Below are 26,226 nucleotides of genomic sequence, written 5' to 3' on the forward strand. Positions count from 1 at the left end.
TTTTTGTTTTTAGCATCTTTGGCCAGCCTAAGCTCATACTGAGCTTTAGCTTTCCTAACTATTTCTCTAAAAGCACTGATGATTTATTTATATTCATCCTTGGTTATAAGACCCTCCTTCCAATTCCTAAAGAAGTCTTTTTTATTTCTCAAGGCTTTAGAGAGCTGTTTATGGAGCCACTTCGGCTTCTTTAGGCTTTTTCCATTTTTTCTTCTCATAGGAATCATCTGTGATTGTGCTTTCAGAATTTCCCTTTTAAGAAGCTCTCACCCCTCTTGAATCCCCTTTTTCCTAAGTATTTCTGACCATGCGATTTTACTCAGCTTAGTTCTAAGTTTATCTAAGTTTGCCTTTCTGAAGTCCAACCTATAAGTCTGACTACGTATAGCTTTTCCCTTCCCTAAAACTGTAAATGGTCGAGGACCTGCCTACCTGAAGGACCATCTCTCCCCATATGAACCACAGAGAGCACTGAGGTCAGCTGGGAAGAACCAGCTAACTATCCCCGGGCCAAAGGAGGCAAAATTAAAGAATACCCGTACACGAGCCTTCTCCATTGCAGCTCCACACCTATGGAACCAGCTCCCGGAAGAAGTGCGGGCCCTGCGAAGCCTTGAACAGTTCCGCAGGGCCTGCAAGACCTTCCTTTTAAAGATGGCCTTTACCTGACTGAACAACTGATGATTCGCCTTAAGTGATTCCGCCATAGTATTTACACCTAATAGAGTAGCACTAGGAATGTTAATTTTAATTGGAATGTTTTTAAGTGAATGTGATTTTAAAACCTGTTGTATAATTTATTGTATGGATTGAGATGTTGTTAGCCGCCCTGAGCCTGCTTCGGCGTGGAGGGCGGGATAGAAATAAAATTATTATTATTATTATTATTAATTCGAAAATCACATGTCACTACTGCCCAGCATGCCCACTATTTCCACTTCTTCAATCAATTCTTTCTTGTTGGTGAGAATCAAATCCAAGATAGCAGATCCCCTTGTTTGCTTCTTCACTTTCTGGAAAAAGAAATTGTCAGCAATACAAATCAGGAATCTATTAAACTTTTCATTTTTAGCAGAGTTGGACTTCCAACAAATGTCTGCGTAATTGAAATCTCCCATGATCACTGTATCCCTTCTCTTGAAGAACTGTTGTTGTTGTAGGAGTATCTGTTGTAGGAGTATCTCATCCAAGTCCTCTGCCTGGCTTGGTGGTCTATAGCAAACCCCCACAATAATAGCACTGTTTTTTCTTACTCCTTTTATTTTTACCCAGAGACTCTCAGCTGCACTGCCATGCTCAGATTCACATATTTCCTCACAAGTATATACCTCCTTCACATATACTGCTACGTCTCCGCCCTTTCTCATTTGCCTGTCCCTTTTAAATAAGTTGTACCCCTGAATCCTAATATTCCAGTTGTGAGTGTAATTCCACCAAGTTTCAGTAAGGCCTACTATGTCATAGTCTCCTTCCTGTATTAGGACTTCCAGTTCCTCCTGTTTGTTTCCCATTCTCTGTGCATTAGTGTAGAGACATCGGAGTCCATGTTTTATGCATCCTGAGGGTTTAGTTTCCATACATACCTACAAGTTAACATTACCTAGCGTATGCGCTACTCTCTGCAAGTCTTTAGTGTTCTTATCCCCAGTTTCTGGCATCATACGAGGCTTTGAATTATTGTCTCGCTCCCACATACAATTTAGTTTAAAGCCCTCCTTGTTAGGTTAGCAAGGCTGTTACCAAACACCCTTTTTTCTACCGCTGTAAGGTGCAAACCATCCAGTTCTGCCAGGACCCTGGGCTTCGAGGCCACAAGAAAGCCAGGCAGGAAGGGCAGGATTGGTAGGAAGAGCTGCAAAGCCACCACCACCCCTGTCCACCACCCCGGGCCACCCGCACTGTGTCTCGCGGAGCAGGACAGGCACCAGCACACTTGAAGCCTTCTCCTCCGCCCCGCCCCCCCCCCCCACCAGCATGTCTTTTAGCTCAGTCAATGAGTTGCCACAAGGGGGAGTTTAGCTTCAAAGCTTTATTAAAGATCATGAGAGATGGTTCCAGCAAGAATCATTTCATGCCCTCTGAGTCACAAGGTTGACACCTGACAGGGAAGCCATGATGTGGGGTATCCTGGACTCGGTTCGCACCTTTCGACTGTTGCAGGACTAGATGGGAAGACAAGAGCAAAGGATTACTTTAGGAGCACAAAACATGAACAAGCAATGAAGCCCTTGGAGAAGAGACCTTGCAGGGGGACTTCAGAGGGCACAGAGGTGGGCCGATGTGGGGAAGGGAGGGAGGGATGGAAGGTTCCCACTTCAGCCCCGGGAGAAGAGAGCTTTGGCGGGGGGACTTTGGAGGGCACAGAGGTGGGCTGATGTGGGGGAGGCAAGGAGGGACAGAGGGTTCCCACTGCAATCCTGGGAGAAGAGAGCTTGGGGGGCACCTTGGAGGGCACAGAGGTGGGCAGATGTGGGGGAGGCAGAGAGGAAGGAAGGGACAGAGGGTCCCCAGTGCAGCCCTGGGAGAAGAGAGCTGGGGGAGGGACTTTGGAGGTCACAGAGGTGGGCCAATGAGGGGGAGGGACAGAGGGTTCCCACTGCAGCCCTGGGAGATGAGAGCTTGGGGGGGACTTTGGAGGGCACAGAGGTGGGCCGATGTGGGGGAGGCAGGGAGGAATGGAGGGTTCCCACTGCAGCCCTGGGAGAAGAGAGCTTGGGGGGGGGACCTTGGAGGGCACAGAGGTGGGCTGATGAGGGGGAGGCAGTGTCAAGTAATGTTTTATCTTAGTATGACTGTCTATGTTTATCAGACTATAACTGCCATACTGTAACTGTTACTAAACCAAAGCTGAGGCACATCAAAGTAGAGAATTAGCCGGCGCCTCTTTCACACCTCTTCGCTTTTACTAACAAATACAGGAATGCGCTCTTTGAAGATAAAGCCTCCAGGGACAATTTCCCAGGCAGAGCCTGGACCCAGGAAGAATAACCACAGAGGAGATAAAGAAGGGAACCATGTGAACTTTCACACATGAATACAGAAATGTTTAGTAATTGTAGCAATGTTTAGGGAACCTTTGATGTGCCACCTTTAAGCATGCATTTTACTGTTACTCTGTATCAGTTCCAATTCTTGGCTCAATAGAAGCACATGGATTATCAATAAAACCATACTTTGTTTCAACTCAAGGATTGGTTACTTTGAGAACTGCTTGCTTGACATTTTGGAACTGATCCATTAATAGAGTTTATCTGCACTGGCAACTTTTAAGCCAGATGGCTGAAAAAGTTCCGGATAACAGAGAACCTACTGATCCCTTTGAAGGAGTAGAAGTAAAGACTCCCACCTGGCACATCGTCGGGGCTCGGAGAGTTGGGGGCCATGGGTCCCCACTACACATCCAGGAGCTGTTCATCACCCCTCGGAAGTGGGAGCCCCGCACCTCCACCACCCTGATGGATGAAGCTCCAGCACACCACGAGACCTTCCTGATGAGGCCCATGAAAGGAGGGAAGAGAGGGAACCCTGGAGAACACGGGGACAAATGCCCCATCCGAGACAAGGAAGAACGGGGAGGACCGCGATCCGACGAGGGGGATGGGTTGGACTCAGAGGAGGAAGACGGGGGTCCCCCGAAAGAAAAGGGAGTCCTAAAGACCGTAAGGGGAGAGATGGCAGCCATGGCCCGAGAACTGCGGGATGAGATCCAAGTGAACGCCACCTTCATGGCGCGAGAGATGCAGAGGCAAATCAACCGGCTGTTACTGCATGACTCCTCCAGCACCACCAGCTCTGCCAGCGGCACCAGCAGCTTCAGCCCACCAGCGGTTCCAGTGATCCCAGCCCCAACCGGGGTTCCAGCGCCAGCACCAGCATTCCCCGGGCCACGAGACAATGGGAGAGGCCGGGAGCTAGACGCCACCTTCGACAGTGACCTGGAGAAGGTGGAATATTTCACCATCCAAGCCAATAGCTACATGCACTATTGGGGGAACACGTTCCCATATGACTTCAGCCGAGTGGACTATCTCAGCTCCAAGTTAAAGGGAGCTGACATATGTTGGTATGTGAGCCTTTACGAGACATGGGGTCCCGAACTCGACAGTGTGGCTGGGTTCCTACAAGCCCTACTAGTCCAGAATGAGGACCCCCTCCAAGAGACTCGGGCCATCACGGCCCTAAGAGATATGCACCAGGGGTCGAAATCAGTGCGCGAATACACGGCCAACTTCTGAGCACAATGCGCCAAAATTCGAGGCTGGAGTGAGATGATGAAGATCGAGGCTTACCAGCGGGGCTTGAATGCCAGCCTCCTGGATCGGGCCCTTCAGCAAGCCTGCCCCACAACTCTCGTGGGATGGGTGCAACTAGCCGGTGAGGTGGACACCAACATGAAGCGAATGGCCCTCCAGCGCCAACTGCAGCAAGGGAGAAAGGGGGGACGTGAGGCTCGGTCAGGGGGCAAAGCAGAGCCGAAGAAAGGATCGGTCCCAGGGGGGAACCACCAAGCCCCCCACGGGTCGTAAGTGCTTTTGCTTTTTACTTTTTGATGTAGTACTGGGAGTCGGATGGTTAGCCAAGCACCAGCCGGACATACAATGGGGGGATCAAACCATAGACTTTACTGACAAAAGGTGCACACAACATCATTGGCTGGGGGACTGGGGACCTAATCTGCCCCCCCAGGAATGAAAGAATGTGTGTATCCATGGAAGAGGTTCAATCCATCCCCAGGGAGTACCAGGACTTGCGCAGGGTGTTTAGCGAGGAGGAGGCGAATGAGCTCCCCCCACACCGGAACACCGAACTTATCCCTGGCCAGGACCTACCCAAACTGTACTCTATGGGGTGGGCAGAAAAAGCGGAACTAAGGAAATTCATAGACAAGAATTTAAAAAGAGGCTTCATTAGACCGGCCACCGCCCCACATGCTGCCCCCATCCTGTTCAGGAAAAAGAAGGATGGGAGCCTTAGACTTTGCACCATCTTTCGGGGGATAAATGGGATCTTGATGTCCAATGCCTACCCCATCCCCCTGATCAAAGATCTGTTAAGCACGGTGTCGGAGGGGTCCATATTCACGAAACTGGACCTGAGGGACGCCCACTTTAGAGTACGAATCAAAGAGGGGGACAAGTGGAAGACGGCGTTTAACACTCCCATGGGACAGTTTGAGTTCTTAGTGATGCCTTTTGGACTACAAAGGGCCCTGGGAGTATTCATGAACTTTATAAATGAGGTCTTGAGAGAGTACTTGTACAAGGGGGTGGTCATGTACCTGGATGACACCATTATTTATTCAAAAGACCTAGACTCCCACGTACAACTGGTGAGAAAGGTGCTCACTACCTTGTATGAACATAAACTGTATGCCAAACTGTCGAAGTGTGAGTTCCACCAATCAGAACTCAACTATTTGGGGTTTTGTGTCTCTGGGAAGGGGTTGGCGATGGACCCTGCCAAGATACAAGCCGTGCTAGATTGGGAACCCCCAAGGACACGTAGACAGCTACAATCTTTCATCGGGTTCGCCAATTTCTATAGGGGCTTCATTCAGGGGTTCGCCCAGGTGATGTTGCCCCTAACAGACTTGCTAAAGACTAAAGGAAAGGGGCCCGAAGCGAAAAAAACCGGGGGCAAAATTAGTTTGGACCCCTACTTGCCAAAAAGCCTTCGAACGACTCAAACGCTTATTTACAAGTGAACCGGTGTTAGCTCATCCCGACGAGCTTAAACCCTTTGTGGTCCAATGTGATGCTTCTGACATGGCTGTAGGAGCCATATTAATGCAAAAAGACTCAGTGGGGAGGTTAAGACTGTGCGGCTATATCTCTAAAAAATTCTCGCAGGAACAGCGCAACTGGTCAGTGTGGGACAAGGAAGCGTTTGCAGTGACTTTTGCATTGAAAACATGGCGGTCCTGGCTCGAAGGAGCAAGGGTGCCATTTGAAATCTGGACTGACCACAAGAACCTAGAAGCGCTTACCAGGCATAGGGAATTGACCAAAAAACAGATTCGGTGGGCCGGGTTCTTTGCAAAGTTTGACTTTACTCTCAAGCATATTCCCAGGTCGAAAAACTTTTTAGCTGATGCGGTATCAAGGCTGCTCCAGCACGAGAGTCAAAAGGAGGAGGTGGTGGACTCTATCATCCCCCCTAGCGCCATAGCAGGCGCGGTGACCACACGATCGGAGAAAAAGTCTAGAGCGCCTGAGCCATGGGGGGCAATAGATTGATGAAGGAAACGGAGCACAAGGGCGAAGGGAGACCAGAAGGACTTACAAAAGGGGCAGGAGGGTTTTGGTATTATGATGATAAACTGTATGTCCCAAAACTCTGCGCAGGGAGGTTTTACAGCACTGCCACTGTAACAAACTGTCCGCCCACTTTGGATACGTAAAAACCCTGCACTTAGCCAACAGGCAGTTCTGGTGGAAACACATGAAAAAGGACATTTCAGAATTCGTGGCTACCTGCCTGGTGTGCATAATGGCAAAGAAAAGGGGGGGGGGGACACCAGGTCTCCTCCAGCCAACCCCCATGGCTGAACGCCCTTGGTCACTAGTCTCTATGGATTTCATAGTGGAATTACCGGTGTCCCAGGGACGAACTGTGATATTAGTAGTGGTGGACACCTTTTCAAAGCAAGCCCACTTTATCCCCTGCAAAAAACTGCCCACTGCAAAGAAGCTGGCCTATTTGTTCTTTCAAGACATTGTTAAAGTACACTCATTCCTGGACAAGGTGATTAGCGACCGTGGGCCACAGTTCGTTGCCAACTTCTGGCGGGAGTTTTGCAAGCTAACAGGCATGGAACAAGGGCTAAGCTCTGCATATCACCCCCAAACGGACAGACAGACGGAACAAGTGAACGCCCTTCTAGAACAATATTTACGGTGCTATGTTAACTACCAGCAGTCCAACTGGGTGGAGTTACTGCCATTTACTGAATATGGGTACAATAATAGCCTCCACAGCTCCACCAAAACAACACCATTTAAAATTGTAAATGGCTATGAGGGGGAACCCTTTCCACTGTTACCCAGCAACAGTGGAGCCCAACCCCCCACTTCTTGCCAGCAGTGGTGGGAGACGTTGGGAAAAGGATAGGCTGTAATCCAAGACAACCCGGAAATGGCAAAAAGGGATTACAAAGCACACTTTGACAAAAAGCACTCTCCGGAGTGGGAATTCAAAGTGGGAGAGACAGTATTTTTATCTACCAAGAACTTACCGTTGCCACAAACATCCAAAAAGCTAGCCTACAAATACTTGGGGCCATGCAAGATAAAACAGGTGATCAATAAAGTGACAGTGGAGTTAGAGCTGCCTAAACTGTTTAGTAAAATTCACCCTGTTTTTCATTGCAGCCTTCTTCAGAAAGATCCGGGGGCTACGAGCTGGCACTCCCGTCCTCCAGAGCCCAAACCTATTCAAGTGAAGGGTCAGAGTCACCATGAGGTCCAGGAGGTGTTGGATGCCAAGAAGAAGAGGGGGTACTATATTACTTAGTCTGTTGGAAATATTTCCCCCCTAGCTGTGATGAATGGGTAAAATCCTTAGGGCCCCCAGTTTGGTGTAGTGGTTAAGTGTGCGGACTCTTATCTGGGAGAACCGGGTTTGATTCCCCACTCCTCCACTTGCACCTGCTGGAATGGCCTTGGGTCAGCCATAGCTCTGGCAGGGGTTGTCCTTGAAAGGGCAGCTGCTGTGAGAGCCCTCTCCAGCCCCACCCACCTCACAGGGTGTCTGTTGTGGGGGAGGAAGGTAAAGGAGATTGTGAGCCGCTCTGAGACTCTTCGGAGTGGAGGGCGGGATATAAATCCAATATCTTCTTCTTCTCAAAAGATTTTATCTACTGCACCCAGACAAACCCCGAGCAGGAGCTTAGGGGGGGCAGTATGTCAAGCAATGTTTTATCTTACTATGACTGTCTACGTTTATCAGAATATAACTGCCATACAGTAAATGTTACTAACCCTAAACCAAAGCTGAGGCACATCAAAGTAGAGAATTAGCCGGCGCCTCTTTCGCACATCTTTTGCTTTTACTAACAAATGCAGGAATGCGCTCTTTGAAGATAAAGCCTCCAGGGACAATTTCCCAGGCAGAGCCTGGACCCAGGAAGGCTAACCACAGAGGAGATAAAGAAGGGAACCGTGTGAACTGTCACACATGAATAGAGAAATGTTTAGTAATTGTAGCAATGTTTAGGGAACCTTTGATGTGCCACCTTTAAGCATGCATTTTACTGTTACTCTGTATCAGTTCCAATTCTTGGCTCAATAGAAGCACATGGATTATCAATAAAACCATACTTTGTTTCAACTCAAGGACTGGTTACTTTGAGATCTGCTTGCTTGACAGGCAGAGAGGAAGGAAGGAACGGAGGGTTCCCACTGCAGCCCTGGGAGAAGAGAGCTGCGGGGGGGGGACTTTGGAGGTCACAGAGGTGGGCCGATGAGGGGGAGGGACAGAGGGTTCCCACAGCAGCCCTAGGAGATGAGCGCTTGGGTGGGACTTCGGGGGGCACAGAGGTGGGCCGATGTGGAGGAGGCAGGGAGGGACGGAGGGTTCCCACTGCAGCCCTGAGAGATAAGATTTTTGGGGGGACTTCAAGGCGCACAGAGGTGGGCCGATGTGGGGGAGGCAGGGAGGGACAGAGGGTTCCCACTGCAGCCCTGGGAGATAAGATTTTTGGGGGGACTTCGAGGGGCACAGAGGTGGGCCGATGTGGGGGAGGCAGCTATGGACGGTGGGTTCCCACTGCAGCCCTGGGAGATAAGAGCTTGGGGGGGACTTCGGGGGGCACAGAGGTGGGCCAATGTGGGGGATGGAGGGTTCCCACTGCAGCCCTGGGAGAAGAGAGTTTGGGGGGGGGGACTTAAGAGGGCACAGAGGTGGGCCAATATGGGGGAGGCAGGGAGGGATGGAGGGTTCCCACTGCAGCCCTGGGAGAAGAGAGCTTGGGGGGGACTTCGATGCGCACAGAGGTGGGCCAATGTGGGGGAGGCAGGGAGGGACGGAGGGTTCCTACTACAGCCCTGGGAGATGAGAGTTTGGGGGGGGCTTCGGGGGGTCACAGAGATAGGCCGATGTGGGGGAGGGAGGGACGGAGGTTTCCCACTGCAGACCTGCGAGAAGAGAGCTTGGGGGGGACTTCATAAGAACATAAGAGAAGCCATGTTGGATCAGGCCAATTGCCCATCCAGTCCAACACTCTGTGTCACACAGTGACCAAAAAAATTATATACATATATATACACACACACACTGTGGCTAATAGCCACTGATGGACCTCTGCACCATATTTTTATCTAACCTCCTCTTGAAGCTGGCTATGCTTGTAGCCGCCACCATCTCCTGTGGCAGTGAATTCCACACGTTAATCACCCTTTGGGTGAAGAAGCACTTCCTTTTATACGTTTTAACCTGACTGCTCAGCAATTTCATTGAATGCTCATAAGTTCTTGTATTGTGAGAAAGGGAGAAAAGTACTTCTTTCTCTACTTTCTCCATCCCATGCATTATCTTGTAAACCTCTATCATGTCACCCCGCAGTCGACGTTTCTCCAAGCTAAAGAGCCACAAGCGTTTTAACCTTTCTTCATAGGGAAAGTGTTCTAACCCTTTAATCATTCTAGTTGCCCTTTTCTGCACTTTTTCCAATGCTATAATATCCTTTTTGAGGTGTGGTGACCAGAATTGTACATAGTATTCCAAATGAGACTGCACCATCGATTTATACAGGGGCATTATGATACTGGCTAATTTGTTTTCAATTCCCTTCCTAATAATTCCCAGCATGGCGTTCGCCTTTTTTATTGCAATCGCACACTGTCTTGACATTTTCAGTGAGTTATCTACCACGACCCCAAAATCTCTCTCTCAGTCAGTCTCCGCCAGTGCACAACCCATCAACTTGTATTTGTAGCTGGGATTCTTGGCCCCAATGTGCATTACTTTGCACTTGGCCACATTGAACGTCATCCGCCATGTTGACGCCCACTCACCCAGCCTCAACAGATCCCTTTGGAGTGCCTCACAATCCTCCCTGGTTCTCACCACCCTGAACAATTTAGTGTCATCTGCAAACGTGGCCACTTCACTGCTTACTCCCAACTCCAAATCATTTATGAACAAGTTAAAGAGCATGGGGCCCAGTACTGAGCCCTGCGGCGCCCCACTGCTTCGTCCTCCACTGCGAAGACTGCCCATTTATACTCATTCTCTGCTTCCTATTAATTAGCCAGTTTTTGATCTACAAGAGGACCGGTCCTTTTACTCCATGACTCTCGAGCTTTCTAAGAAGTCTTTGATGAGGAACTTTATCAAAAGCTTTCTGGAAGTCAAGGTAAACAACATCTATCGGGTCTCCTTTGTCCACATGTTTGTTCACCCCCTCAAAGAAATGTAACAGGTTAGTGAGGCAAGATCTCTCCTTACAGAACTCATGCTGAATCTTCCTCAATAACTCGTGTTCATCAATGTGCCTACTCATTCTGTCCTTGATAATGGTTTCTACCAACTTTCCCGGTATTGAAGTCAGACTGACTGGTCTGTAATTTCCTGGATCTCCTCTGGAACCATTTTTAAAGATGGGGGTGACATTTGCTACCTTCCAGTCCTCAGGAACGGAGGCAGATTTCAATGAAAGATTACATATTTTTGTCAGAAGATCCACAAGTTCAACTTTGAGTTCTTTCAGAACTCTTGGATGTATGCCATCCAGACCTGGTGACTTCAGATGGCACAAAGGTGAGCTGATGTTGGGGAGGCAGTGAGGAACAGAGGGAGGGAGGGTTCCCACTGCTGCCCTGGGAAAAGAGATCTTGGGGGGGACTTCAGAGGGCACAGAGGTGGGCCGTTGTGGGGGAGGCAGGGAGGGAGAGTTCCCACTGCAGCCCTGGGAGAAGAGAGCTTGGGGGGGGGGACTTCAGGGGACACAGAGGTGGGCCAATGTGGGGGAGGCAGGGAGGGACGGAGGGTTCATACTGTAGCCCTGGGAGAAGAAAGCTTGGGGGGGGGACTTCAGAGGGCACAGAAGTGGGCCAATGTGGGGGAGGCTGGGAGGGACAGAGGGTTCACACTGTAGCCCTGGGAGAAGAAAGCTTGGGGAGGGGGACTTCAGAGGGCACAGAGGTGGGCCAATGTGGGGGAGGCAGAGAGGGCTCCCACTGCAGCCCTGGGAGAAAAGAGCTTGGGGGGGGGGACTTCAGAGGGCACAGAGATGGGATGGAGGGTTCCCACTGCAGCTTGGGGGGGGGGACTTTTGAGGGCACAGAGATGGGCCGATGTGGGGGTGGGAGGTATGGAGGGTTCCCACTGCAGCCCTGGGAGGTCCTCCCCTGCTGCTCCAGCATCTGGCATGTTCCCGTCCCACCCAAGGGGAGGGGTCCAGGGTTCAGGCCAATTAACCCCACATTTCTGAGTCAGGGATTTTTGAGAAGCTGCAGAACTGGGAGATGTGACATAAAACCCCAATACTCCGCTCCCTGTTGCCCAACAACAATGTTAAGTGAGGCTCTGTCAGTATCTCTCCAGCCATACAGGAGAAGATCATCTGGGATGATACAAACAGATCACTGACTGCTTGAATGAACAACTTTCAGGCTAAAAACACACTATTAAAATGTGTTCCTATTAAGATCCTGTTAATTAAGAGCCATGCAATCAGTCAGTCCTAAGGGAAATCAACCCAGACTGTTCCCTGGAAGGTCAGATGCTGAAGCTCAAATCCTTTGGCCACCAAATGAGAAGGGAGCACTCCCTGGAGAAGCCCCTGATGCTGGGAAAAACAGAAGGCAAAAGAAGAAGGGGACGGCAAAAGATGAGATGGCTGGACATCGTTACTGATGCAACTAACATGAACTTGAGCAGACTTCGGAGGATGGTGGAAGACAGGAGGGCCTGGCGGTCTTGGTCCAGGGGGTCGCAAAGAGTGCAACTGAACAATAATAAATTAAGAGCCTAGGTGAACAGAAACATTTTGGCCTGGTGCCAAGAGAAAGCAACCTCAGCACCAAGAGAGCCTGAAGGGGAAGGGCATTCCACAGGCGAGGGGCCACTGCTGAAAAGGCCCTTCTCTAACTGTCACCTGCCTCCCCTCTGAAGGGAGGGGCACAGAGAGCAGAACTGGAGAGGCAGCTCTGAGCTGGCGGGATGTTCACCTGAATTCCCAACTTCTTTAAAATAGGGGAAGTATTTATCCAGCCCTTCGATCTCTGCAATTAAAAGGCTTACTTTTTAAATATGAGCACTGGTAATTCCAAGGAGCACGGAGGTCATGGCACTAGACTGGCACAGTGCCGGAATGGCCTCACATCCTAACAAGTCCCAGGGGTTTCGCTAGCAAGTCCCAAGGGGGGAGGGGGGAGGGGCCAGGCACAACCAGGTGTTGTTTTTCAGCTGACCTTTTCAGCTCAGAGCAGCTTGACTCCGTTCAACCAGTTTGGGACCCTAAAAGAAAAGACACTAAGTAAGTAAAAGGTTTACTAAGTAAAACGTTAGCCAGACACATCTCTTCAGCTGATAATTCAGTCATGCCAATTCTAGTCACTTTTATGATTTTCAGTTACCTGCAAGCAGGGGTCGTTTTGTAGAAAAATAGGTGGTGGAGCAGGCATCCAAGTCACTTGGTGCCGATCCCTGAAGAGAGCCAGGGAGCGGCTCACTCCGCACAAGGCAAGTTGAGGTGTCAAATGCTCAGTCCTCATGTTCGCAATCATGCTAATCCCATTCTCACCAGGCAGAGCCACAGCCACTTACTCCAGTGTATTTCTCTTTTAGAAGAGTGTATCAGGATAATGTCTTTTTTGTATTGACAAACTGGAACAAGGGATACTGGCTGTTTATCTCATTACATGCTAAACCCATCTTCCACTGTCTTCTAATGCATTTTTTTTGTATGGGCAAACTGGGGTGATATTTATAATGCTACACTGCATGTTAAAAAGTATATTGGTTGTTGGGTGGGTAGAAACACCTCGGAGAAAAAGATGGTCTCAGTTTAGCCCAGGATTGAGGAGAAACAGTGTAATTAACATTGATGGCCATTCTCCAATTCCGACATGGTTGTTGCCTTTTGCTGCTTTCCCAGGCAACTTTACTATCCAGACCAAACTGTTATTCCTTCAGTTTGTTAATTTCACTATCTTGCCAGTGGATTCTAACTTTGTACTATTTAGAATGCTTAACCACAAGCTATATGTAGCACTGCTATAACCGTACCCCATTTCATTGTCTGGTGAAGTGGGCTTTTAGCACACAAAAGCTCACAGCCTGAATAGAACTGTTGGTCTTCAAGGTGCTCCTGGACTCCAACTTTGTTCTATTGCCTCAGACCAACACAGCGGCCTGCCTGGGCCTGTGTACATGGGATAGGTGGGGGTTTTGTTTTCTAAAGCGTACCTCTTCATGAAAGCACTGCTCATGATTTTCAGCTTGGCAACATTTATCCTTTACTCCATTAAAATCAGCGAGAGTAGTATTCAGTTGTTCAGCTGTGATGTTAGGCTTGCATTTAACCAAGTTGACAAGCAGCCTGCAGGGAGACCAAAAGTTAGTTGCAGGTTCAGTAATGAGGCAAAGGTGCCCCTTGAAGCCAAACCCCCTTTGTGGGATTAGAGAGAGGGAAGATTTTCTGTGCTGATTCTCAACACTGAGGTCTGCTGGCAAAGCCATTAATACGGCAAGGGTGCACAGCCCGACTAAATAGTAGATAAAAATTTACTCAGAAACTAACATACTTGACAGACAAGAGGAGAGACAAAGATAAGAGGCCAGACTGTATCTCTGGCTGGGAGAGAGAGGAAACTGAGTGTGGAACTTCCCGAGAAGGAAGAGGAAACTGCCCTAAAAGTAGCAATCTGGAGACAGACAAGGAATTACCCTGAACATCCTAATTGTCTTCTTGCCACCCCCTTCAGGGTCTTCTTGTCTTCCTCTTTGTCTTTTCCAACAAAGTCAATAAAAGCTGTTTAAAAACTGCTTTAAAAAGATGCAAAAACCCTTCCCCCAAAAGTAATCCAAGGATTTGCCAAACCCACAAGGGGAAGGACAAGAAGAGAAAATGTGCTGTGGTGTTCTCCCCCCTTCCCCCTCCCCAGAGCCTGTGGAACTCCTCCTTTCAGTGCCTGCCCTTCAGGTGTGCTGGCCTCTCAGCAGGTGAGCTGGAGCCTCTGAAGCCCAAGGTAGATCTTTCATCTTCTGAGGTCCTGCTGGAGATCATGGGAAGGAGGGGATGAGGGCTTGAATCAGGTGACCATCTTGGAAGGCCGACTCTGAGGTGGCCTTCACAAGGAAGATTCCTCCACTCACCAGCAATGCCTCTGTCCAGGGCCACGGGGCACAAACTGCACAAACTGCTACTCTTCACTGGAAAGTAAAGCCCACTGGGTTTCTTGAGCTGATTTTCAGCTAAGCTGCTCTAGGATAACAGCTAAGAGATTTAAAAAACCTCCACTCCTCAAATTGCTAGAATTGTGTTGGGATTTACTAGTGAAGATTTCACCGTTGGGGGAGGAGGGGGGAACTATAGAATTCAAACTTGGATGCAGCATTACTTTCAAGTTCTCAGCTTGGATCTCTGTTAGACTTTGCCAATCACTATTGCAGTAGTTAGTTTCAATTGATTTCACATGAAGAATTCTAGGAGATGCGTGGGGAAGTCTGCCATACCATGCCGTTTTCCTAGAACTAGCGGCAAGGGGTAGCTCTAGAAATTGTCAAGAACTCTGGTCAGACCTTCCTGTGAGTAGATAAGGCCTTGTTCTCCTTTCTGTCATTTTCTCCCTGGGATGACCACACCCTTCTCTTGGCCCCCCATTTCTGCTGGCCAGCCCAGTGAGCATCGGGGGCAAGGTCTGCAATTGCCTGAAGGTCTTCCACTACAGGCAAACAAACGGGAGCCTTGTCTCTTGAGCTCCTCTGGGTATTGCCAGATGTGAGGGAGTGTGAGGCTGGGTGTGAAGCTGGGGCTGCTGCCAGGACACAGGCTGGGGGGGGGAGGGGTGTACCAGCAGGCCCTGGCCAGTGGGAAGGACTGCAGAAAACATTGCATTGCTCAATACGAGAACACTCTGCTGTGGCCTGGAGTTCTTCCCGTGACCACAGCTCCTTGAAGGAGCTTCCAGCTTCCTTCTTTCCTGACAGCCCTCTGGGTCGCCAGCCAGGGTTCCTTGGCCTCAACCAGGCATCAGACAGCCTGGCCCATCTCTTCCTCCTGGCCTCCCATGCCCAGGCCCTTTCCAGGGTGCAGCATGCAGCGTGCAGGAGCAAAACCAGTTCTGTTCACCCCTTCCAGACCGTCTGTCCCCATCCATGCATGAAGCAGTTGCATAAGGCTCAAATAAGCAGTTATCCTATTTTCACTCAACTATGTATAAGATTTCCTTCCTTGTGCTTGAGGACAAGTCTTATAATATCACTGATTTAGTGTAATCTTACACCTCTTTCAAAAGAGGTCTTCAAACAAAATGCTAAGGATTCTGGTGAGCAACATGACACAACTTTGCAGAGAAGTGTGGCAAATTGCCTCAGCCTCCCCCCTCCGAAATAAAGTAGCAAAGTTCCCATTCCAGAAGAAGAAGAAGCCCCCCCACCCCCCCTGCCCCGATGCAGGCCTGTTCCAAAGCTGTCTTTGGGAGCCCAAGTATTTCAGAGCTGCAGCAGATCAAGTGAATTCTCTGGATTCACTTGATCGGGGTTGAGAGTCAGATCCAATATGGGCCTGAAGAAGCAACAGCCCAGGAGGGGGGCGGGCAAAAGGGAGACAGCAGGCTGAGGGAAACAGAGGGCCTCTGCTGCCATGTGTTGGGGTTGCCACAATGTAAACGGGACCACGGAAGAGACACATGGCCACAACAAAAAGAAAAAACTCTCCCTGGAAAATGCAATTTTAACTTGTTGTGAATAATAAATATCAAAATACAAAACGAATATTATCAGTACATATCACCAAGTTATACATATCACCTCATAAGTTAATCAATGCTCCTACTGTCCTTATGTGGCTGAAAGCCACTAAATTACATTCAGTCCAATATTAAAAGTAGGTGGTCCAATGGAGAACCGGTCCACTTTGCAAGCCTTTTCGGATCTCAAATCCATCTTCCAGGCGCCTGCATTGCTGATGATAGTACTTACTATGGTGTTCCCACTATTATGCGTGCTAATTAGAGAAAGCTAGGAATTCTTTTGTTACTACTGGACCTGGGAAACTGTACAATACTTATAAGAATGGTCCCTGGAAGAAGGATTTGATATCCGAAAAGGCTTGCAAAGCGGACCAGTTCTCCATTGGACCACCTACTTTTAATACTGGACTGAATGTAATTTAGTGGCTTTCAGCCATATAAGGGCAGTAGGAGCATTGAGTAACTTGAGGTTTTAACTTGGTGATATGTACTGATATTATTCGTTTTCGTATTGTATTTTGATACTTTTATTCACAACAAGTTAAAATTGCATTTTCCACGGAGAGTTTTCCCTTTTTGTGTTGGGGTGGCAAATGAGGCTCCATGCCTGCATGCTGTGGCCATTCAGCCACACCACCAGCCCAGTCCCTGGCTGCAGCCCTTACTTGCGCTTTGTTGTTTCCGTATCAGAGTTATCTGTGCATAGATCTTCATGGAAGGAGAATAATTCCGGGCTGTAGGGGGCAGGAGAGTATCCGTCATCTACGCCGATGGCACTGAAGCACTCCCGCAAGAAAGCGTAGCTGCTGCTGCAGCACTGGCAGATTTTGCTGTTTATGGGGTGTTCTCCATGCCGCATACAGATATTTACCAACACAGTGACCGTCTTGATGGAAAGAGGGAGACATTTTGGTTGCAAAACTGACAAATAGATTCAAATGCAAATAGCATAACGCGTTTCGAGGAAGAGTTCTTAACCTTATCACAGGCAATATTGGTAGCATGTCTCCTGTTAGCTTTTGTTTTATAAAGTCCCCCCCCACCAGAGCGAATCAAGAGAAGCTCCTTCACACTCCCTAGAAGTGGGGGGGGGGCTGATGGACCAGGAGGCTTCCGTGGGGGCCGGGCGGGGCTGAGCAATTCCTATGCCTCATCCCAGGAGGCCAGAGTGTGACTTGCCTGCCCAGCCCTCCGAGGACCTATGTGGAGGGTGATTAGCCAGTCCCCTTCAGAACTGAGTGGGGATGGCAGGGCCTCCCATTCTGGGCTTTCAGCTGTTCCACACTGCTAGTAGAACTGGGTGAGGCACCCTCTAGGGAGGGAGGGAGGGCAGGAGTTGTGGGTGGGTGGCTGGCAGAGAGGCAGGCCTCTGTGGAGAGCGCCCTGGGCCTGGGGCAACATTGGGAGGTTTCCCTGTGGTGGGACCATTGTGCAGCCGGGGGGGGGGGGGGTTGAGGAGGAGATCCCCCCCCCCAAAGCTCAGTTGTCTGAATAGCAAAGGGCAGGAGTACTCAGCAGCTCTTGCATCGTTTCCTGTGCTCAGGCGGTCCAGGTGGAATGGCCTAAATATCAGCTGTTCCTAGTAACCTGTACTGGGATCCAGATGTCTTTGTAGCAACATAGGCAGGGCTGCTCAGTCCCCTCATTGCACTGGTGGGGGGTGGGGGGGAAGTTCCAGGAGTGGGTGGGGCAATGCATGATGTGCTGATGTCACCCAGAAGAGTCATCATCATGTCAGTGATGTCAGGAGCGACAACCTGGTTTTTGGGCATGTCCCTATAGTAAAACTGGCCTCAACCCCTAGAGTTTGCCCCATCACCAGAGAGGTACCACATGATGTCCCCAACGTGATGACCTCCCTTACATGTGATGTCATCACTTCAGAGACATTGTGCAGCAACATCACTGTAGAAGCCCCCCAAAGCAGGGGATTCCCCACCTGGAGCTGGGGACCACCAGCCCGGAATGCCGACCCTTTCAGAGGGCAGCCCTCTTGCTCGAGTTCAGGAGCCCCTCGGAGACGACACAGCCATGCAGGGGCCCTGAACCCATCACTGGAGGGCTGGGTGCTCCTTCTGGGGGACAAGAGGGGCAATGCAAGGAGAAGTCTCGCTTGTGTCCCGTGGGACCAGGCAGTGCTACTGCAGGGGACATTAAACCTGCCTTCTCATTGCTTCACAATGAGAGAAGTGCACATCCCTAGGATTTCTCGTCCTGCTTTCCAGGAAAAAACATTTCTCCCCAAAGGGCAAGTGCAGGGTGTTGCTTCAGGCATCCATCTTCCAGCAGAAAGCATTCCTGCCGTTGTTCCTTAGCACAGGCACCCTCCCCTTCAGGACCCTGTCCCTGAACTCTGCAGTGCTGGCTGTGCGCCCCCCCCCCCCCCGGCATTCTGCACTGCCCACTCCTTCCTCTTCCCCCTGCAGTGTCATATCCCAGTGCTGTCGGTTCATGCAACTCCGCCCCCCACCCAGGAGGACCCAGCTGCCCAGTGCCTCCCCCCACCAGGGCCACATGCAGGGGTCAGAAAACAGCAGGAAAGGCTCTACTCACATGGCTCTCAGCACAGGTCATCTTTTTGTCCTCCCCAAGCGAGCAACACTTGGCAGCCACGGCCAGCAGCTGGCTCGTGTAGTGCACCAGTTCTTCAGAGGACAGCTGCGGGGCTTTCTTGGTGTAGTGGACGAGAAGCCTACAAAGGGAGGGCTTGGTGAGTTCCCGGCAGAAGGGCTTTGGGATGAGCTCTAGGCCAGAGGGAGACAGCCGCCACAGCTAGCAGCTCTCAGGTCAGGTCTGGGGGGTGGAGTGCCACATGAGCATTGGGGCTTGCCACAAGGTCGTGCCACAAGAGTGGCCACACTTCTGTCACGGCCCTTCAGGAGCTCCTCCCATTCCATTTCTCTCCCCGAGGAAATGTGCCTGCCTCTAAGGGCTCCCCTGAATCCGGGACATTCACCGTGGAGCTTCATCTGCCCCAGCACTGGAAGTGGCAGCCCTCCACAGCCCCCATGTCAGAAACAGAGAAGGGCAACATACATAGTTTGGAACGCATAGTCTCCCATTTTTGCATAAAGTTCACAGTTGGTCCTTATCACGTCCATGGTGTCAGCAACGTGTTTTCTGAGAAGAGGTTCCTGCAAGAAAGTGGAACTATTGAGGACAACTGGAAATGGCTCTTCCTGGAGAGGAAGCATTAGAGAATCTCCAAGAGCAGCAGGACTCCTCTGCAATAAAGACAGGCAGCATTGTTCCTTTTGTAAAAAGCCGGGTCTGGGATGACGAAGGCCTCTCCCGTGTTCAAGTCCTTCTGTAGGGTGGCCACCCCTTTGCTAGCAACTGGCAGGAGCTTGGGAGCAGGCTGAGACTAGCAAAGGTGGCGTCACACAATGTTGCAGGCCAGCAAGTGACAGGAGGAGGAGGCCACAAGACCTTGCAGAAGACCCCCTCCCCACCTCCCCTGCCTCTTCGGGCAGGGAGCTGCAGCAGAAGGCCATCTGCAAGAGCAGAGCAGGCAGGGGGCAGCCCTATGCTTCTGCTGCTGCCAGATGACATTGGGGTTTCTGCTGCCGCCAGATGACATCGGTCCACAGCACAATCCAAATCCAAAGGGCAACCCAAATAACATGGCATGAGATGCTCACGTCAGAACTCTTCCGCAAACTGGATTTAAAACCGAAAAAAACCAGGGTTGTGGGTTGGTCTTGCTATTTCCAGCCAGGACATGCCTTGTCTCTTTATTTCCCAGCCCCCTCCCTCTCCATGCCAACCTCCCAGGCCACGGGCTGAGAGCAGCCCCCATCAGCTCCACCCTGCCCAGGACACGATGCCATGTTTGGTTCTCTAGGGACAAGAAGCCCATGAAACTCTTGGTCCGGAAACAACACATGTACATGTCTAGGCGTCACAAGGACACCATTTTGTCTTGCAGGAACCAGGGCCAGAACGGCTCCTCTGAGAGCACCTGCAGGACCGGATCTACATGCTTTTTGAGGGGGGGGGGCAAAATTAAAAAATGATGCCCCCTTATGGGCCCATTCTATCTAATGGGCCCACAGATAGGATGGACTCCATACCCAGTTTGCCACCCCGCACACTCCTGTAGCAGCACCCAGGGCAAGCACCCCCCTCTGCTCTGCCCCCTAGATCCGGCCCTGGGCACCTGGAAGCAAAAGTCCCATAGCCATGGACCTCTGACCTGGGCCGCTTCCCCCTTCCAGCTTCCCCGTGCAGAGGCTGAGGCTGCCACTTTCTTCACACCCAGGAAAGGGAACTGCAGTTCGGTGGAAAGGAGAGGGAGGGAGTTGCTCCAAGAGAGTTTGCAGTTCCACATGTGGTGGCAGCTCCACCCTGCCTGGAGCAACCCGATCGCATCAGACCTGAGGAGGAAACCCTGCACTGCCCAAACAGCCCGGAAGGGCTTTTCATCACTCCACTCTCTTTCAGGCCTCCTGCAAACCCTGCTTAAAGGGAACTGGACTGCATTTTCCCTGTTTGTGCCCACCCCTAATCGTGACATGGGTCATTTCTCTGCCTTTGCTGTGGAGCACGGCTTGTCACCACAGGGGGCACAGAAATACAGTGCGGCAGCTGGATCTGACAATGGGGCTGGATTTTGGATTTGGGGGCCCTGTGATTCTATAGCGTCTAGTTTCATCCTCTGGGAAAGCATTTGGAACCTGCTTGCGACTACAATCCCCTCCTCCCCCCGCCCATTGCATGAAACCCACCCCTTCCAAGAGGCAGTTCTCCGGGGTCTCTGGCTGGCAGCACTTCTCCAGCAAATCGTGATACCCCTTCTGGATTCTTAGGAGAGACTGAGCTGACAACTCTGGGTGCCTCCGGGCATACTCGTACAGAAACCTAGAAATGTTAGAGAATAAAACCAAGAATAAACATTTCCCAGTGTTCCCAGTGCTTACAACACCAGCACTGGAGTTCATGCACAACTTCAGGGCAATGGTCCCCAGGGCTGAATAAGGACATGGGATTTTTTTTTATCTCACTACAGATACTGATGTTCTGCCTCTCAGCATTTCTGCCCTTGCTCTAGTCAAGCTGATCACAGCAGTCTGCCTTGGCCCTCTGGGTCTGGAATCCCTTCTTTGCAAGAGCCCTCCCACCTTCAAGGCTCAGAGAGCTCCAGTCTGGCTCATAGCTGAAGAAGGGACTGCTGGGATTCTTGATAGTTCATCCTCCCCCCTCAAAAGAAACCCCTGCTGGTCTCAAGGGGGCTGCTGGACTCCAGTCTCACTCCTCTTCTGCAGCCAAACAGGGATAGACCACCTTCCTCTGGAACTCAAGAGGCCTCTCATCTTCGTGAAACTCTGCCAGGGAGGGAAAGAGGGCCTTTCCCCAGGCTGAAATCTCAGAAGGAGGTGCAAGAACTGAAATCTAAAACCAGGGTTGCAAAAGTAGTTATGTGACCACCGAGCACATTCTGAATAAAACTAATTGGTCAAAGGTGCAATTAACTCTGGTTTTGTTCTACTACTTCAGACCAACACGGCTGCCTATTTGGATCTATCTCACCTGTGCCTGGGGACAAAACCCTTGAGGGTCCAGGGTGTAGGAAGGAGCCTGGCTCTGTGCCCTCTCTCTGCCCCCCTCCCAGTGGGCCACCTCCCTTGGCCTGTGGATGGGCAGAAAGGCGCCTGCCAATACCGTTCCACGTGGCCGCCAGGATTCTCCACGTAGTGCTGGCACACTTCCTCTTTGTTATCCACAAACTCCCGGACGGTTGGAGACAGATCTGCAGGTAGGTCATCATTCTCCATCATCACAAGGCAGAATGGCTGATGCAGCACCATCTTCTCACAGCAGCCTTTCATTTTTGGAGAGAGAATGTCTTGGTGTCCACAGGCGAACTTGGCCAGGGCTATCTGTGAGAAGGGAGGTGCACAAAACTAAGTGTCAAGATCGACTAATAATGACTTAAGACTGGGGGATCATGGCCTAAGCATGATCCTGTTAAAATCATAATGGATCCACTGCTGCTAATGTTCTACCTTAGTTGCTCCCCTTCCCCCCTTTTCTTATTTTGATTTGTAACTGGGGTGAAGGAACTAGCCGGCGCCTTCTCGGGGCCTGAGGTGGGAGGAAGCCTTGCATAACAATTCAAGAGCATTTGCTAGCTATTGTCTGAGGAAGTATCTAGTAGTTGTTTGTGAATGTTTTCTCCTGTAAACCCCGCCTTCCGTAGGAATGTTTTTGAAGTGTACCTTAAAACCCATGTATCAATGTATTGGTTTCATTCTTAGCAAGCTAAAGGCTTGCGCCAGAGTACCAGTTATCAATAAATGAAGACTTAGTATCAACTTTGACTCATTCTTGAATCCGTCAACTTGACATTTTGCGAAGAATCAACTTTGAAGCTTAACCACCCCAGCCACTTTGCAGCAAAATGGCTGAAAAGATACCAGAAGGCGGCGAGCTTCCTGACGCTGAATAAGGACTGTCCATTCCCTGGCATGTCCTGGATGCCTGGGGAGTAGCGGCATCTCCACAGTTCCAGCAGCTGCTCGTCACCCCGAGGCAGTGGCAGCCCCGGACCTCCACCAGCACCATGGATGAGGCCCTGGCTAGACGCGAAGCCATCCTGACCCGACACATGCGAAGGGCGAATGTGGAAGGGCCCAATCCGGGACCCATGGAGCCGGGGGAGATCAACACTATTATGGTGGTCCCATTACACGAGGAGTGGCCGCAACCAGACGAGGGAGAACTGGGGGCAACGGCCCCAAGGGACGAGGAGGACAAAACAGCCAGGGAGTTTCGAGCCATGGTCCGCAAGGAAGTGGAGAGCATGGTCAAGGGCCTGAAGATGGAGATGCAGGCCATGACCAACCGCATGGTGGGAGAGATCACAAGGGAGATCTCTCGCTCTCTAGGGCTGCCTGGGCCAAGAAGGATTATTCAACACACACCCCCCCCAATCCGGCAGCCATCAGCACCAGTGATTCACATGCCAGCGGCACCGGTCGTGGCCCCAGCGCCACCCGCAGCACCTCGGCCGGCGGGCCCCTCTCCTGCTCCTCCCGACGGAGGGAGAGGAAGGGAGCTCGACACTACCTTCGACGGGGACCCAGACGAGGTTGAATACTTTACAATCCAGGCGAACAGCTATATGCATTATTGGGGAAATAGCTTCCCGGATGAGTTCAGCCGAGTGGATTACCTGGGGTCGAAACTGAAAGGGGCGGCCAAAAGGTGGTACGTAAGCCTGTACGAAGCCATGAGCCCGGAACTGGACTATGTAGCAATGTTCCTACAGGCTCTGTTGGCCCAGTACGAAGACCCCCTCCAGGAGATCCGGGCGCTGGCGGCCCTGCGCGACATGCAACAGGGGCAGAAGTCGATCCGGGAGTATGCTGTGGACTTCCGAGCCAACGCAGCCAAGGTGCGAGGATGGAGCGAGCTGATGAAGATCGAGCATTTCACCCGGGGGCTGAATGCGGGCATATTGGATCGGGCCCCCACCCAAGCCCAACCTACCATGTTGGTCAATTAGATCCAGCTAGCAGGTGAGGTTGAGGCCAATATGAAACGCGTTGCCCTGCAACGCCAGCAACAGAGCGGAAAGGGGGGACGGGACCTGAAAGCAACCCCGAAAGCAGAGGTGAAGAAGCCGGCCGGTGGGGGTAAACCAAACGGAACCCGCAAGTGCTTTCGGTGTGGAGACCCAGGGCACCTGGCAAGCAGCTGCACAAACCCGCCGTGAGCACCACCAAGTGCCCCGAAGCAGAGCACTCCCGTCCCGAAGAAGGATCCCGGCCGCCCTAAGGAAGTGGCGAAAAGCAACGTGGCAGCCATCGAAGAGGGGGAAGAGGAACCGTTCCTGAGCGACGAGCTGGGCAAATTGGTCTGGATGGAGGAGCTGTCGGGAAACGAGAACGACCTGCTCTGAAGGGTGCCCACCAGCAGGTCGCAGAGGAGCCAGCACCAGTGAGGGTGAGAGTGACTGGATCACTATGTTTTGTACCAGTGAGACTGTTGAACCCCAAACTCAAGAGGTTCTTGCAAGTGAGGGCGTTAATTGACTCAGGGTGCAACAGGGAATTAATAACGCCTAAGATAGAAGAGGCCTTAGGCCTGACTACCAACCCCCTCCCCTGCCCCATACAGTTCAAGCAGATGGATGGGTCAGTGATGCAGGGGGAGCCCTGTGCTTCAGAGACTCAATTTCTGCCGATGGGGATTGAGGAGCATTGGGAGTAGGAGTCTTTTGTAATCGCCCCCTCCTGCTCTTACCCGGTAGTGTTGGGGGTGGGGTGGCTGGCCAGGCATGAACCGGACATTCGGTGGGGGAGGCAAACCATAAGGTTCATAGACCTGCTGTGCAAAGATCACCTATGGAACTTGGAGTGGGGGCCTCGCCCTCCGCCCTCCACCGAGAGGGTGTGCCTGACACTGGAAGAAGTCCTGGAAATTCCCTGGGTATACTGGGACTTGATGGGGGTGTTCAGCGAGCAGTGCGCCGATGAACTGCCGCCCCATAGGGACACAGACTGTGCTATCGCGTTAATACCTGGCGAATTGCTCCCCAAAGCCAAACTGTACCCGATGGGATGGGCGGAGAAGGCGGAGCTGCGCAAATTTCTGGACAAGAACTTAAAACAGGGGTTTATTAGGCCGGCCACGGCTCCCCACGCAGCCCCGGTCCTGTTCCGGAAAAAGAAGGTCAACTCGCTTAGACTTTGCACAGATTTTCGCGGGATAAACGCGATTTCAAATTCCAACGCCTACCCCATCCCCCTCATTAAAGATTTATTGAGTACTGTGTCGGAGGGGAAAATTTTTACAGAGTTGGACTTGAGAGATGCGTATTTCAGAGTGCGCATTAAAGAGGGGGATGAGTGGAAAATGGCGTTCAACACACCACTGGGGCAGTTCGAATACCTGGTGATGCCGTTTGGACTGCAAGGGGCCCCCAGGGTGTTCATGAGTTTTATAAACAATGTATTAAGAAAGTTTTTGTTTAAGGGGGTGGTGGTGTATCTGGATGACATCATTATTTATTCACAAGACTAACTGTCTCATGTGAAATTGGTGCAGGAGGTGTTAAGCACCCTGTTGAGTCACACATTGTATGCTAAGCTGTCCAAATGTGAATTTCACAAAACAGAGCTGGACTACTTAGGTTTCCGAGTGCCCGCTAGGGGGCTGGCAATGGACCCAGCGAAAGTGCAAGCCGTACTAGATTGGGCTCCCCCGAGAACGCGTAGACAACTCCAATTGTTCCTCGGGTTCGCAAATTTCTATAGGGAGTTCATACCAGGGTTCGCACAAATCATGCTCCCCTTAACTTAATTGTTAAAGATGAAGGGGAAGGGCCCGGAAGCCAAGCGACCGGGAGCCCAGTTAAATTGGACATCAAACTGCCAGTGGGCGTTCAATAAATTGAAGCGGCTGTTCACAACTGAGCCGGTCCTGAGCCACCACAACGAACTTAAACCCTTCATTGTACAATGCGATGCCTCCGATGTAGCTGTCGGGGCCATTCTCATGCAGAAGGATGAGGAAGGGAAACTGAGGCCGTGTGCTTACATCTCAAAAAAGTTCACGGCAGAGCAAAGGAATTGGTCAGTGTGGGATAAGGAGGCGTTTGCAGTAATGTTTGCCTTAAAAACATGGCGGTCTTGGTTAGAAGGGGCAAAAGTGCTGTTCAAAATATGGACCGACCACAAAAACCTTCAGGCCCTCACAGGGAAGAGGAAATTGAGTGAAAAACAAATCAGGTGGACCGGTTTCTTCTCTAAATTCGATTTTGTGCTGAAGCACATCCCCGGCACGAAGAATTTTCTAGCAGACACTTTGTCTCGCTTGCCCCAGCACAACAGTCAAAGGGAGGAGATAGTGGACTCTTTCGTTCCGCCCACCCAAGTGGCCGCTGTTGTAACTACACTGTCACAAAAGAAACACCAACTGCAGGGGTGGGGAATGGAAAGAATGGCAGCAGAGATCGAAAAGGAGGGGAAGTCCAGGAAAGAGGATGGGCTATGGTACAAGGGAGAAAAACTATACGTTCCTAAGGCCATGAGATTAGAAGTATTGCAGTTCTGTCACTCCAACAAACTGTCTGGGCATTCTGGGTACATCAAGACCTTGCATCTGGTCAACAGGCAGTTTTGGTGACCCTCCATGAAAAGGGATATATCCGAATTTGTATCTACCTGCCCTATTTGCATAATGGCTAAAAGAAGGGGAGGGAAACCCCCTGGACTACTCAAACCACTGGAGACCGCCTCTAGACCCTGGTCGATAGTCTCCATGGACTTAATTGTGGAGCTACCGCCCTCTCATGGCAAAATCG

The 26,226-nt window shown here is 50.9% G+C and overlaps 1 protein-coding gene across 1 annotated transcript in view; it reads right to left on the reverse strand.

The window, feature by feature from the left end:
• Positions 1-2,014: 2,014 nt before the first annotated feature.
• The window catches only part of LOC132578045 (albumin-like), a 49,881-nt gene continuing 25,669 nt past the window's right edge, over positions 2,015-26,226 (reverse strand). The window contains exons 8-15 of the mRNA XM_060247869.1: positions 21,579-21,796; positions 20,645-20,777; positions 18,954-19,051; positions 18,471-18,609; positions 16,583-16,803; positions 13,411-13,543; positions 12,414-12,459; positions 2,015-2,162 (exon numbers count right to left, since the gene is read on the reverse strand). Of these exons, the coding sequence (XP_060103852.1) occupies positions 12,418-12,459; positions 13,411-13,543; positions 16,583-16,803; positions 18,471-18,609; positions 18,954-19,051; positions 20,645-20,777; positions 21,579-21,796 (984 nt within the window). The 3' untranslated portion in view covers positions 2,015-2,162; positions 12,414-12,417. The remainder of the gene's footprint in view (positions 2,163-12,413; positions 12,460-13,410; positions 13,544-16,582; positions 16,804-18,470; positions 18,610-18,953; positions 19,052-20,644; positions 20,778-21,578; positions 21,797-26,226) is intronic.

This window comes from Heteronotia binoei, chromosome 10, assembly GCF_032191835.1.
Source record: "Heteronotia binoei isolate CCM8104 ecotype False Entrance Well chromosome 10, APGP_CSIRO_Hbin_v1, whole genome shotgun sequence".
Classification (NCBI taxonomy): Eukaryota; Metazoa; Chordata; class Lepidosauria; order Squamata; family Gekkonidae; genus Heteronotia; species Heteronotia binoei.